Source organism: Triturus cristatus, chromosome 9 (assembly GCF_964204655.1).
Source record: "Triturus cristatus chromosome 9, aTriCri1.1, whole genome shotgun sequence".
Lineage (NCBI taxonomy): Eukaryota > Metazoa > Chordata > Amphibia > Caudata > Salamandridae > Triturus > Triturus cristatus.
Window position 1 is genome coordinate 841,690,055 of NC_140592.1, and position 14,458 is coordinate 841,704,512.

A 14,458-nucleotide genomic window follows, 5' to 3' on the forward strand; every position below is an offset into this window, starting at 1 on the left:
ACCATACGCGCCTTTTTACCCCCCCCCCCCCCCCCCCCCCCCCCCCAGATAAAGCTGTTGCTGCATACGAGCCAATGTCGTGGGTGGCGGACTTAGGGGGAGTGTCTGCATTCTATAAAGTAGGCGAGGTAAAATTGTCATTTTGACGGCGGTAATCTTACCCAACCAGGAGAGGGCATGCTTTTCCCAACTGTTTAGTTCGAGGTGCATTTTGTTCCGTGCCCCCGTGTAGTTCACCTGCGCTGTCTTCGCGTTGGTAGATAAAACCCGTAACCCCAGATAGGTTATATCAGTAGCCGCCCAAGAAAATGGGAAATTAAGTGATACCTGGAACCGATCCGCCTCGGGAAGAGTGAGGCTCAAAGCTTGAGTCTTTTTCAAATCAATTTTAAAGCCTGACGCTGCACTAAAAGCCGCGACCTCTGCCAGCAGAGGGGGAAGAGAGAGCAATGGATGAGTTAAGAAAAGGAGCACGTCGTCTGCGTATAGGGAGATCTTATGTTCTCTGCCTCCCATCTGGATCCCAGTAATCGAGGGGAGTTGGCGGACTCTTTCAGCGAATGGCTTCATATAGAGCGCAAAAAGGAGGACACCCCTGCCGCGTGCCTAGCCCAATCTGGAAGGGACGCAAAACCACCCCGTTAACCCGGATGCAAGCCTGTGGGCCGTGATAGACGCAATTCACTGAGCTCCGAAACCTGTCACCAAGTCTGAAGCGACAGAGGACCTGTTGCAGGTAAGTCCAGTGGACTTGATCACCTTTTCGGCATCCACTGAGAGGAGCAACGCCGGGATCTGGGTTAGTTGTGTCTTGTCCAATAAGTGGCAGAGTCTGCGAGTCCCATCCCCACAGTTGCGATCCGGGATAGAACCCGACTGGTCGGGATCCACCATGCCCTGCATGTGGGGAGCGAGTCTGGAGGCTAAAATACTGGTGAAAATGTTCAGATCCACGTTGAGCAGGGAAATGGGGCGGTATGAAGCGCACTCGCGAGGGTCCTTTTCAGCTTCGGAATGACCACTACCTCCGCCATGGACAGCGACAGAGTGAGATCCCCAGATACACTAAAGGTGTTGAACAACTTCGCCAGCAAAGGAGCGAGGTCTGTCGCAAAGACTTTATAGAATTCGACAGGGAAGCAGTCATCTCCCGGCGTCTTGGCTGCTGAAAGGTCCTGGATAGCTCGTAGAACTTCATCGGGGCTAATGTCCGCGTCTAAACTGGCAGCGAACGGGACCGTCAGCTGAGTCACCAGTGACTCTTGCGCGAAGTCTCTGGCCACAGCAGGATCCAGACTATCGGCCAAATAGAGAGCCTTATAGAAGGCCTCAAATTCGGAGGCTATATAACCATCTGCGCACAAGATCCCCCCCTGATTCTGTTGTGATTTCCAAAACCCGACGTTTCGTCGTCTCAGCCCGCAAAGCGCGTGCGAGGAGTTGTCCCACCTTGTTCCCCCCTTCATAATAGCGCTGTTTAGTACGGAGTAGGGCGTATTCAGCGCCATCGAGGTCCAATGCCCGCAGTTGTTTCCTCTCCTGTGTGAGCAGGCACAGAGTGTGGACCGCCCCCGTGTGGCGGTGTACCCCCTCAAGCTCTCGAATTTGGTCCTCCAACTCCCCCCCTCTTAGCCGTACTGTCTTTGTTTCAGCCCGCCGCAATAGCGATACAGCGGCCACGGATGACCGCCTTCAGAGCATCCCAAAGCACAGTGATCCCCACCAAGCCCCCATCGTTCACCTCCAGGTACGCCCTCATAGCATCACGTAGTGTAGCGATATTTGTGTTGTACGTGAGTAGTTTGTGGTTTAAGGGCCACGAACTCTGCCGCGGGGCACCGCCCGGGAGAAGGAGCGCCAAAACGACCGGAGAGTAATCCGAGAGCACCGCGACCCCAATATATACGTCCTTGGTGGCCGCCGTGACCCTGGGGGAGGTCCAAAAAAGGTCAATTCGAGCATGCGTTTGATGGGCCGCAGAGAAGAAGGTATACTCCTGTGCTGTCGGAAAGTGATGGCCCCAAGCATCTGTTAGACCCGCCTCCCTCAGTCTCTGAAGCATCATGTCAGAAATCGAGCCAGTGTGCCCCACCCGCAGTGGCGACCTGTCCTGCTCCGCATTGGGGACGAAGTTAAAATCCCCTCCGATGATAATATCCTCGTCAGGTGACTCCAAAATCGAGCTTATAGCGTCTCGTAAGAATGCTTCTTGATGTTCATTGGGACTATAGACCGAGGCCACCGTATGTACCTTCTCACCCAGTAGCACCCTCAAGGTCAGGAGGCGACCCGTAATCTCCGTGGGAGTTCCCACCACTTTCCCCTGAAAATGTGTGGCCAGAAGAATCGCCACACCAGCCCTCTTTCCCGCCCCTGACGAGAAATATTGTCTATCGAACCAAGGAGACCGAAGCCGCTTCCAGTCCGCCCGCATGAGGTGAGACTCCTGTAGGAGGCAAATATCCGACTTAGCATCCCTCAACAGGGCTAGGAGCGCGTACCTTTTCACTGGTGAATTAAGGCCCGCACATTGAAGCTCATAATGACTACTTTAAGACGTTTTCATGGAAAAGGGAAATGGGGCTCCATCGCACACTGGGCACACCTGTCGCAGAGAACACCAGCCACCTTCAGGCACCCACTCCTCCCCCGCTCGACTCACCCCAAGTTCCCAGTGCCAGCCGTCACTCCACCCACGAGAGCTCCACAGAGTGGACTTCTAGTGCAACAGGACAACCTCATCATGTGCCAGGGGAGGTCGGGTAGGGCCTCAAAGTAGGCAACCAGCGCAGCCCAGCAAAAGAAAAACAATTGATGCACACCGCTCACCTCCCCCCATGTACCCTTCTGGACTGCTCCCCAATCCAAAGGGACACCCTCCGCCTCATCGCCACCCGCCTCCCTTAGCTGCAAAAAGCGAAGAGTCACCCTACCTGTCCGTGGAGTTGTTGCATTGCGCACAAGCTGCATAAGATCCGCAATTCTCACTTGAGCCGACAAGAGGGAAAGAAGAAAAGTGAGAAGAAGAAAGAAGGAAGGAAACGGAAAGTGAACAAAAGAAAATGTCAAAGGCTTTTCCCAACGATAACGTAAACAATGACACGGTTAACAGTTATACATCACTGAAAGAGACATGCAGGAACTAACTGTGAGAGCTTTAAGCCTTTTTTTGCCCGCTTTATACAAAACAATAGCTATTCGCAATTTGTTTGTGGTGACAAACTGATCAAAACGAGGTTGTAGGATATTATGTTTTTTTGTTTTTTTTCCAACTAATGTCCGTCTAAATTGACACTCATTATCATCAGGACAATAAGAGCAATTGCATAAAATGTGTTTAATTACTTACATCGAAGGGGGTGTAATGGCTGACAAAGGGCATAGAGTGACATGCTGAGAGAGAGGGAAAAGTGGTGATGGTTTAAGGATGACGGTGCCCAGCTGATTGAGAGGCCAGATAGATGGCAAGCTATGAAAAGATGGGAAGCCGGGGTGACCGGCTTCGAGTGGAGGAAGTACAGGGTGGAGAAGGTTAGGTGAGTGACAGGCTGAGGAAGGGAGAGCAGGGATTTACCGTAAGAGCTCAGGAGGGAGGGTGGCTCAGAGATCACAGGCTCAAAGAAAAAGCGGGGACAGAAATATGTTTAATGGCAGAGTGTTGGATTAAGCTGTTAAATGTGTGATACTTCATCCAATCATTTTCTGAAGTTATTTACAGAGGACATTTCACTGTTTGCTCCTGTAGTGGCACTCGAAAAGCCCCATACCTAGAATATATGTCCTTTATATTTGTTGAGGGCACTTCCTAAGTGAGAAGAAATTGTTAGGCTGTCATACCACCTTTCCTAAGGAAACTTCTTTAATTTCAAGCATGGATGTCCACACTTAAAGCTGACCATAGAGTCAAACCACTGTCTGGAAGATCCACCTATATTTATCTTAACCTTGCATATATTAATCATTATTCCCTCTATTATCACCTACTTGGCTTAGCTCCTCCCCTACTCATGTCTTCTGTTACAAGCCTAGTCTGTATATAGGCTCTATTGCTGTCTTAATTTCCCGCCATGTTTTCTTGCTGTCTTACTTGTAGGTCAAGGAGAATGTTTCTGCTGGGCTCTTTTCGGTAAATTAAATCATGGCTACCTGTGTTGTTTGTACTTTGTTGCCTTAGTTTTGCCTCATCAATTATAAAGGGCATGAATACTATGTACAGGGCTTTTTGAATGCCACGATAGCAGCAAATTGTGAAATGTCCTCTTAAAGAACTCCATAAAAGGGTTGGATGAAGTATCACACAAATAACCGCTAAATCCTCTGGAGAGGTCTAGGGTGATTATGTACCACTGATCTCCTTTATACACTTAGCCTTGAACAGCATTAAACCCAGTGTCAGTTGAGAAGCACTTCTGAAGGCAACAAAGTACAAACCATGATAGCAAGCCATGATTTAATTTACCCAAAAGTGGCCAGCAGAAACATTCTCATTGACCTACAACAAAGGGAGCAGGAAAACATAGCCATGGTGTAACAGTAAATTAGTTGCAGAAGATACTTAGGGAGCGACGGAGGAGGGGACTGCATTTTATATTCTTTGATGAGCCTGGGATGAAAAATAATTATTGTTGTTACTACTACCATACTACCATTACAAATTGTCTAATTAAGCAGAGTTTAAAAAAAACAATATAGTCCTCTCAATGTGATCTATACGTGCTTGTAATTGACCACTCTCCCTTCAGTTCTATTCTCACCTGTGATGCTGCTGGGTAACTTGGGATGTGGGCAGTTATCAGCTGGTATGTTCGGCCTGTCCACTGTACACATCTAAAAGCTGATCTGTTTCCACAAATAGAAAATTATCCCAGACACTGAACAGAGGGAATGTAAGTGGGGGGGAGTTATCTGTTACAGAGTGAATGTCACTGTGATAACTGAGCTTGAAGCTGTAGAAAAACACTGAAAACTGATTCTAAATAAAGTTTTAAAAGAATTCTAAAATTGTTTGTTAGAAAATTAGATGTATACATAACCACTGTCAAGAATCTGAATTGAGTGTTTGACCACAGCACAGATAAGTCTGAATGAGGCTTCTTAGACTCCAAAGTAAGATCTGATCACCGGTGACTCTGGACTGTAACTCGTGGAGTGGGTCTTTAACGACCTGCTTAGCCCTTAGCTGCAGGCAATAATATTGAAAGTAGCAGTTCACGAAAAAAAATCAAAACGTATGGGTGGAGATTTAGATCTCCACCCGAAGTACTTTTTTTTTTTCTCTTTCAATCCACTAACATTCCCAGAAGTGTATGAAAAGCTGTGCCAGAGGCTGGTTTCCATCCTTACTGCCGGGAATTTCATGTAATATCTGCAACGATCTCCTATGTCCATGTTCTGAAATCTACATAGCATTGATATCAGAACAGGGGAAACTGGATCTGCTTTTCAAATGCAAGTAAGGTTTGGCCTTATTTTTTCTCTGTGGGTAATTTTCTTTCCACATCGAGAAAGCCCTTCACGTCCCAACTGGGGATTTACTCCAGCCAACTTTCTGACCATTTTGTGAGTTGGGTGATGTTGGATCTGAGTTTGTGAACGCTTGCAAGCATACATGTTTGTGGATGTTCACAAACTTACTAGGCTAAATATGCCCCAAAACTCCCATTTGCCACCCCCTGGATAGGATTTACTCCTGTAGATTTTTCTGGATTCATGGAACCGATACCTACAGCAGTGAATACATATATGTAGGGAGGCCACCCGATCCAGGTCAATATGGACCCTTTTTTCATCCTGGAATTTTGCTTAATAACCTTATGAATTCTGGATGCTATAGTCCTGCATTGCAACACTTGAGCCGATTAGACTAACACACTTGACGTCTTTGATTAGTGGGGTGAAAGTTCATGACTGAACCAGTCTCTGCAAAAACCTTCAGGGAGGTGGTTACTCTACTTATACATCTGGTACGAACACTTTTGTCAATTCTTGGCAGGCATAAATTAGTTATTTTCAGCTATAAATGTACTGTTATAACCTTCTGTACCTATATGAATAGGGCCCATAGAGTTTGCTCTGCCTACAGAGCAAGCTGTCTTCATTGGCCTAGCGACCACAGAAGAGTTCAATTCCTACCTAAATTTATTAAATCTATACAAATTTGAAATGAGTCACAGTCTGTGCATCCCACACCGTTGTAGCTGTCAGCTGTTTCTGGAATAATGACTGCTGCTCTGACTTTGAAGGCAGTTTGTTCTGTTCACTAGCACTGTCTCCAGTCGACAGGCCAGCTGTGTGCCAGTTTAAGCATGTTAAGGTGTGTGTTGATGCATACTTTGTGGCTGCGGACCACGTGTCTCTGTATTACCTTTAAATCCCTAACCCCTCATTAAATGCTAAAACAGTGAGTAAGCAGAATGTACTAAGCACAAGGTTGGGAGCTAACCACTCCGACTTTAAGTCTCTACTATGATTTCCTGTTCTTTAGTCATGTTATTTTCATGTGACGCTTTTGGTTTGATATAATTCGGCGGTGACCAGTATCCCGCATCAATTGTTATCTGATGAAGGCCTATAAATATCCCCGTGTTTTTCTTTTTTTTTAACTTACGTTTTTTGAGTGGTAAACATATTATTATTAAGCCACTTTATAAAGGTAAATCCAGTGCTCTTTTCATTTTTGCCTGCCTCCTCGATAAAACACCCTGTTCTAAACATTTCCGCAAAAGTTGGCTTTTAGCAGTACCTTCGTGCTTAAGTATTGAGCGGTGGAGTCTCTATCAGTTCAGAGTAAGTAAACCAAACGTGGAAGTTGGCATGGACATCATTTGGGCTCCTGGCATTAGAATAATGTGACAACCAGGACAGTTCTCTAGACAGGAGAGACTACGCAAACGCAGAAGTGGTGGGTCTTCAGTTTTGGCCACTGTGTGTTTTCTGTTTTGAGCTGCAGTTTTTATTTACATGCTTCAGCGCGAGTCAGACTGGGTGGGAACCGTGACTGTCAATTCCCAGAGGAGGTAGAGTATTGTGCTGTACTGCTGACCTTTGAGTATTGCACATCTGTCCCATTTGGAGCATTCCACTCGTGACCTACTGTGAGTAGACCTCTGCAGACCCACGATCACATGAAGAAAGCTAAATTTGCATCTAGCTTCACCTCTTAACTGTGCTACAACAGCAGGTGTCTGTTGACTATGAACAAGAATTCAGCGTATTGCACACATCCGAACACTAGACTCGCCTTACATTTAGACCAGCCATCAGCCTGCAGCATACACCTTTCCCACTCATCTGTCTCCCATACTTAGTAACCTCCCAGACCTGGCTTCTGAATTTAATTCTATAAACCTGGATGTGACCAATATGAAGAATGTAGATTGGTAACGTATAATCCTGTATGAACTGCATAAAAGCACATAACTAATCCGTATGCATTATTAACTGTAATAAGAGGCAACATGTCGTACCACTGTAGTTAAGAAATATATAGCTTTTTTATCATATAAAGATGGACACATTGCCATTACTATCTGCCTTCTGTTGCAAATAAAACATTGGAATGTGGAGGAGTGTGATGTGCAGTCAGTTTTGTTGACAGGGGAATTGCAAAAGAAGCACATTTTCCCCTCGTTAACCTTCAGTTAGGGAAGTAAACAGATCTAGTAGAAAAGAAAAGTTCCTCATGACTGCCTCCCCCAAACGGCCATCTACTAGGGGAAGCAAGTATAAAAAGCTAAAAAGGTTGAAATATTTGAGATTGTTGCTTCTGTTAAAATTATATTTCCCCCCCACTTTTTAAATCCTTTCGTGAAAGATAGACCCGCTGCAACGGTTTTTAATCTCTTCAGGTTTATGTTTTTAAAGATGTGGTACATACATCATCAATCAGTATAACTCATGTTTTGTTTTGGGAGTTCTAAATGACGCTGCAAGTGTATAGAACAAATCACTTGGGCAAATGGTATTTGAATAAAAGGAAGTTAAGTTGAAGGTATGTGCCTTTAAACAGGCACATTTAGAAAAGAAAATGTTATTTTAAAAATACAAAACTTGCCCAGATAAATCTTATTTAAATAGAAACTTTAGACTAGAGGATAAATAACTTAATATATATTTCAAATATTTTTAGTTTCCTCTTTTTTTGGTGGGGGGATGCATGCTACCTAAACGCTTTCTTCAGAGGTTGTCTTTAGCTATTGACATCTCTTGTATTTTTTTGTTTAGAGAAAGTAGATTTTCTCATGATTTTTTTTATGAGTTTACAGCTTGCAAAAATATGATGTATCCAAAGGGCATTCCCAATCCCCCCACTCCAGTTCAACCACTGCAACCTCTCTATAAAGATGACCACAAACGTTCACCACAACCACTGAATACCGCATCAAAATCTCCTTTTCAACTGATACACATGCAGGACATCTAGTTGTACATATATATTGCACGTTGAAAGTGAGGAGATTCCAGTGCCATTCCAAGGAAATTCTCATAGCACATGCTCCATCAGGGTGGATGCAAGCCTGGCGATAAAGAAGTATCTCCAGTAACACACTCCAGCCCTCTGCAGGCTCTGATTGTCTCCCAAAGATATCTATTTCTAACTGTGCCTGCTTAATGAGGTGTTCATGCATATAGAACTATGTAGTTTATGCAACAAAAAAAAAGTGGTGAATGCCTAATTGGGAAAACCAAGCTCACAAAAATCAGTCCTCCAGAGAAAATCAATTTGGATACATTTCTAAACTGACATTCCCCAGGATTTTTCAGCTGTGATGCACTTGGTATTAAATACTAGGTTTTGAGGTTGACGCCAACAAATTGACAATGTAGCAAAATAACATCCATGAAATTTAAAATGGGAACTAGAATGTTGTAGAAATGGAGCAGCAGACAAGGGTATTAGGTTTGTGGGACTGTGCTTGTGTTTTTCTATCATGACCCTAAAAAGAAAGTTGGAAGTGATGGAGTATGGGGGGAGAAACGTGTATGTAAGAATGAACAGAAAAGAATATACATAAGGTGAGAAAAGGAGTATACATTGTAAAGGAAAACAAGCTTTGGCAGAACCAATAGGTCTGGCTTATAACTGCAGGTGCTTATATGATTTGTCCATGCAGCAACTCACCTATCCATCTATGCTCTTAGTTATTCGTATCTATACACCCAGGCATTCGTCCATAAACTCTTTCAATTAACCCCTGACTCATTCTTGCAGTCACACGTTCCCGTTCTCAATAATACACGCCTGTATTCTTACTAATCAATGAAGAGTCAGCCACACCTTCCGACTTTGCTGCTAGTTTGTGAGAGATGTGAGAGTGCTACTGGTGGTGTGACTACTAGTCTGTGAGTGTGCTATTGGTAATGTGTGACTGCATGTCTGTGATTGGTGTGTCAGCCCTGTTGGTAGTCTGAGACTGCTAATCTGTGAGGGGTGCGGTTGCCTTTAGTTCTGTGTGAACGCCACCTTGATAGGTGTGAGAGTGTTGTTGGTAATACGAGACTTCTAGTATGTGATGGGTGTGAGAGTATTGTGTGTATTTAGGGTTTTCTGCTTCTCCACATAAGTGCTTTAATGGTTCTCTGTGTTTTTTCCTTGAGGCAATTGTTGACCCAGTTTACTTATTTAATAATAGATGAGTCGTAGTCTTGAAACAGTGCTGCAGCAGCTGTTCTTCATCTAGGTCCTCTTCCTCTGCTTGCGAGCCTTGATTGTCTGCTTTCTTTAATGAGGCTGGTCAGCCCTTTTGAGGGGCCATTGAGGACCCTCTTCTGTCTGATTATTTATTTTCGAGAACCTTTGGACACTATAGCTGGCCTCCCCCTGCACCCCCCGCCTACGAGTGTGAATCACTTCATCTCACATCACGTGCCCAAGAAGTTGTGTTTCCTGGCATCACCAAGTACCACTTACACCAGTGGAAAAACTCTCATGCCCCTCCGCCTGGACTCCTTAGTGCTCGGAGGCACCAACCCTCTACTCTAGGACTCTGCCTCCTGCCTTACATGTGCAAAAAGAACAATTGATGGACGGAATGCAGAACAAATCGAAACATTCACCCCCAGTCAAAAGATCTGGGTTAAATCCATAATTCTTTTGCTCACCATGCCACCCCAGTTTAGACCTGGCCATATGCAAAATCTCTTGACCCTGTGCCTCATGGGAACAGTCCAGCCCGAACTGCCAAGCCAAGTCCTCCCTGGACCAGAAACAAGCATCCTAGGATCGGTTTCGGGGTGAATGTATGACATTGTTCTGCATTCTGTCCATCAATTGTTGTTTTTGCATTTGTCACCCCGAGTGGGAAGGGTATGCCCAGACGTGGGTCCCGTGCTCTCCATGCCACTGGAATCAAGCTATCCTGGCTGGAGTGTGGTGAAACCCCGAAACCGATCCTAGGATGCTTGGTTCCAGTCCAGGGAGGACCTGGCTTGGCAGTTCGGGCTGGACTGTTCCCATGAGGCACAGGGTCAAGACTGATTTGCATATGGCTGGGTTCAAACTGGAATGGCATGGTGAGCAAAAAAACGATGGATGTAGGCCCAGATCTCTGTACTGGGGTGAATGTAGGACATTGTTCTGCATTCTGTCCATCAATTGTTGTGTTTGTTCCTGCCTTACATGAGCAGCTTCACAGCAGTTTCTAGCAGCTGTCTCTCCGGCTGATGCTGGTCCAGTGCATCAACTCTGAAGCCCCTCCAGCTGCCCAATATGCATCCACAAACCGTGCACATATGCATTTCAGTGCCCTTCATGCGCAGGGTGCATGTGTGGTACAGTGACCAGCTAATTTTCCACAGTGCAGAACAACTTTACTGCATATGTTGTGTGTATTTGTAAAGCGCACTATCCCCCGCTCGGGTATCCTAACGCTGGTATATGTGACGAAGAGCCCATACTTGTGCATGTACCAAAAAGTGTCATATCATGCAGAAGATAAACCAGTGTACTGCAGTATAGACCCACCGATCACAGTCATTGTCCACTGCACGGGGATGAAGTGGCTGCAGCTCTGGCGGAAGCCGAACAGCAGTCAGTATAATACATAATGTGGTACCGCTGGGGGAAGGCAGGACGCACACTACTGTTGCCCAGCTGTTTTATTTTCCGCAAAACGCACTGCCCACCTGCTCACTAATGAGTGTCTGCGTCATTACGTTTGGATGAGGCAGCCATCTATGAAGTTGTAATTCTGCAGCACATCGGCCATAATATACCGGCCATGCTGGTAAAAGAATGCTTTTGTTGTTCGTATTTTTTTACCGTCTCCCATTAGGGATCAGGGAGACATTAGTCAGCATGAGCCTCCTCCATTGCAGGTCATGTGGGATCTTGTTTTTTGGGTGTCCCAGGGGAGACTGGGTTACTGGACTTCATATGTGACAATTGGTGTCTTTAACTTCTGGTGTCCTTTGGAAACCTTGTTCAACCCACATGAGCATTGAGTGAACCTGTCCGGCTTAAGACTCAGGGTAGCGGGACAGAAACACAAAATAAGACAGACGAAATCCAGCACATATGTTTTACTTTCTAAACCCCTTCCTGTGGTATTTGCCAAAGAGGTCACACTGAAAACCCCTTTCTCACTCTACTTGTCACGGGGTTACATCATGCAGTGTCCCTTGCTACTGTGCTCGTGTTAACCAGGTCTCTGTCGATTGTGAGCAATCGAACTACTTCACAGGGATGCTACCTCAAGCGCTGCTAAATCAAGCGCCCGTTCTTCTGCTCAACACGCGTTCTCTTTATGGGTGAGCGCATGCACGTTGGAAAACAGTTAAAGCTGCCTCTAGCCAGACCTAAAAAATAGAGTAGGAGGAAGATTAGAGCACAAGTGAGGAACAAAAGTTAAGCTGGCACCAAGACAAGTGAGGGAGTATTGGGGAAGCGAGGCGGAAGAAGGATCTTTGGGATATCTCCCAAAGCTTAAAAGGAATGTGAGGGAAGTACACTTAAGGGGCGTAATTTTTTACATGAATGCTCTTGGGCACGTCAATCTGGCAAGTGACAAATTCACATAGTCTTGGGGCGGGTGTGGCGGGTTCTCTGTGTAATGTGCAGGGTGTGTCGCCACCAGGATTCAAATGAGCAGGATAAGCAGGTGCCTGTGGATCTAGTTGACGACCTCGAGGGATTTCCCAGAGCGATGCCTTACCCACGGTGCACTTCTTCAACTGATATTAAAAAGATACGCACTAAATATAATGTAGAGCAAAATGTGAAAGGAGCATCTGTTTTTGAAAAGTGCAGTGTATCAGTACAATTAATGACGTGTAGAAGTGTGCATTTTAAACATGGGATGTGTTACAATGCTGCATTATTGTAAAATGCGTTGAAGTAACAGAGAAGCTAGAAAAACCGTCGACGTGGGTTGCAGGGAGTGCTCGACTCTCATTAAATCTCGGGCCTCTCCTCCCCTTGTGCTGCGCAGTGATAATTGACATGCCAGGACTCCGTGTTGATTTAAGCAGCTGCTGCAGCCCTCGGCCTCGCCCTCCTTCTCGGAGTCTTCACTCTTTCACTGATCTTGGCGGAGAAGCATGTGGCGCGGAGGTGGACTGGGGCAGCTCTTGCTTGCCGTGGATGGGGCCTTTTATTAGGAGCGCTCTTCTTTAAAGAAATATAAGCATCTTGTTTTTGGGAGGAGTACAGCTTTTCAACTGGACTGGCACCAGGCAAGATGTGGATGAAAAGAAGAGCACAGCGGGTCACCTTACAGGTTACCATATGTCTTTTGTTGTTCGCATTTCCAAAAGTGCTATAAGTATTAATTGATAGACCCCATTTGGGATCAGCAAAAAGGAACACGCCGTGGCTTTGCATTCTGTATAAGATGATTGGAATCGTTTAAATTGCATACCTCTCTGTCGCACGAATGCCTCGTGAGCTAGCTGGTATGTTTTTTTCTTCAACAGAGCTATCTGTTGTGCAGTGTTCTGGTGTTTGTCTTCCATGATCCCTCACTGTTAGATGTTCCTTTGCGATTGTTAGGATTCATTGTAGGGGAATGCCTTGATGGCACCATACAAGAGACTAGATGAAGTATTGTTTTTATAACTCAGTCTTATGTATCTGTACGTCTATAAAAACGACTAGTATAGATCAGGCGCTGTACCATATACACTTAGTGCTGTACCACAATTCGTTTTTTTATTCCATACACTGAATCCCACAACCCTCTACATCATTCTGTGAAGTGGGCTCGGTTTCTACCTCCCTAGCCCCGGCATCTTTAACCTCATAATGATGCTTTATGAGCAAAAAATCCTCCATCTCAAATTATTCTTGGATACATCTCTCCAACATTCTCTCTAGCCCCACCAACTATCACTGCAACTGCATTAACATCATTCCGATCTTTAGTCACAGTTTCGCTCCTCTATTTATCACTGTCTGCACCTTTTCTACTGTGCCTTACTTCTTATTGACAGTTGACATTCCAGCTCCTGTCTTTCCAGATCACCATAGCCCCCATGTCCAAACGTAAGTTTCTACTAACTCAATTGTCAACTCCGTTAATCTGACACACTACAACCTTTCTCCCCTTCTTTTCCTACATCTTTGAAGAGATACTACTATTCACATTTGTGCCCTACTATCCCCTCTGTGTATGTGCACCCTCAGTCCCTTGTTATCAAGCCTGAATCACATCTGGGGTGTATGCTTAGGTTCTGATCCCTTACTTTGTCTTCTAAGTACAATACTTATACATGTGGTACCACGTTACGTCTTCGTACACACTAGCAAATTGTGTCCTCGCTATTCCGTCCTCTTTTTCTACCTCTCCTACCCCTCGTCCTATCTGCTTTATATTAATTTATATTCCCTCATATTTCAGTAATTGTAGAATGTTGTGAGCCTCCTATACATGCTCTCTCAATGCGTGCAGACTGGATGGCAACAGCTGCGTGTGTGTGTGTGTGTGTATATAATATATATATATATATATATATATATATATATATATAGCACCCTGCTGAAGGTCGCACCATCTGCTTGTAACTTACGACGAAACGCGCGTCGGTGCACTTGTGTCTACACACCATTGTACGTTAGAGAATTTTTTTATACTGCACTGTTACTGTTATCACTTTAGGAATTAAGAGTCATTTATTTATTTTTCATGTCTCAATATATATATTGTGTTTCAATACGAACGTATGTGATTGTGTTGTCTGAACTTGTGATGTAGTAAATCTGTTGTTGTCTTCGTGGAGCGCACAGAATATTCATGTATTTATCATTGTTAAATATCACTACCATATATGTTTTTCTAATTAAAAAAATGACAACTCAAAAAAAAGAAGGAAAATGTTTATATTAAAAAATCAATAAATAATTAATAACACTGGTCTGATGTATTGTACATTTATATCATAAACGTAGTGTTTACCTATTTATATTTTGTAGAAGAGTTTGTTGACTTTTTGTTACTAGTATTGTTCCCTGGTCTCTTAATTT

At 44.7% G+C, this 14,458-nt stretch overlaps 1 protein-coding gene across 6 annotated transcripts in view; it reads left to right on the forward strand.

The window, feature by feature from the left end:
* Positions 1–14,458, forward strand: part of PPP1R13B (protein phosphatase 1 regulatory subunit 13B) — a 509,136-nt gene that overhangs the window by 272,388 nt on the left and 222,290 nt on the right. Inside the window, exon 1 of one of the 6 annotated variants that reach the window (XM_085626279.1) lies at positions 12,549–12,716. The exons of the other annotated variants lie outside the window; for them this stretch is intronic. Coding sequence (XP_085482405.1) covers positions 12,678–12,716 — 39 coding nt within the window. The 5' untranslated portion in view covers positions 12,549–12,677. Of the gene's footprint in view, positions 1–12,548; positions 12,717–14,458 lie in introns of those variants that run through there. 6 annotated transcript variants of the gene reach the window in all.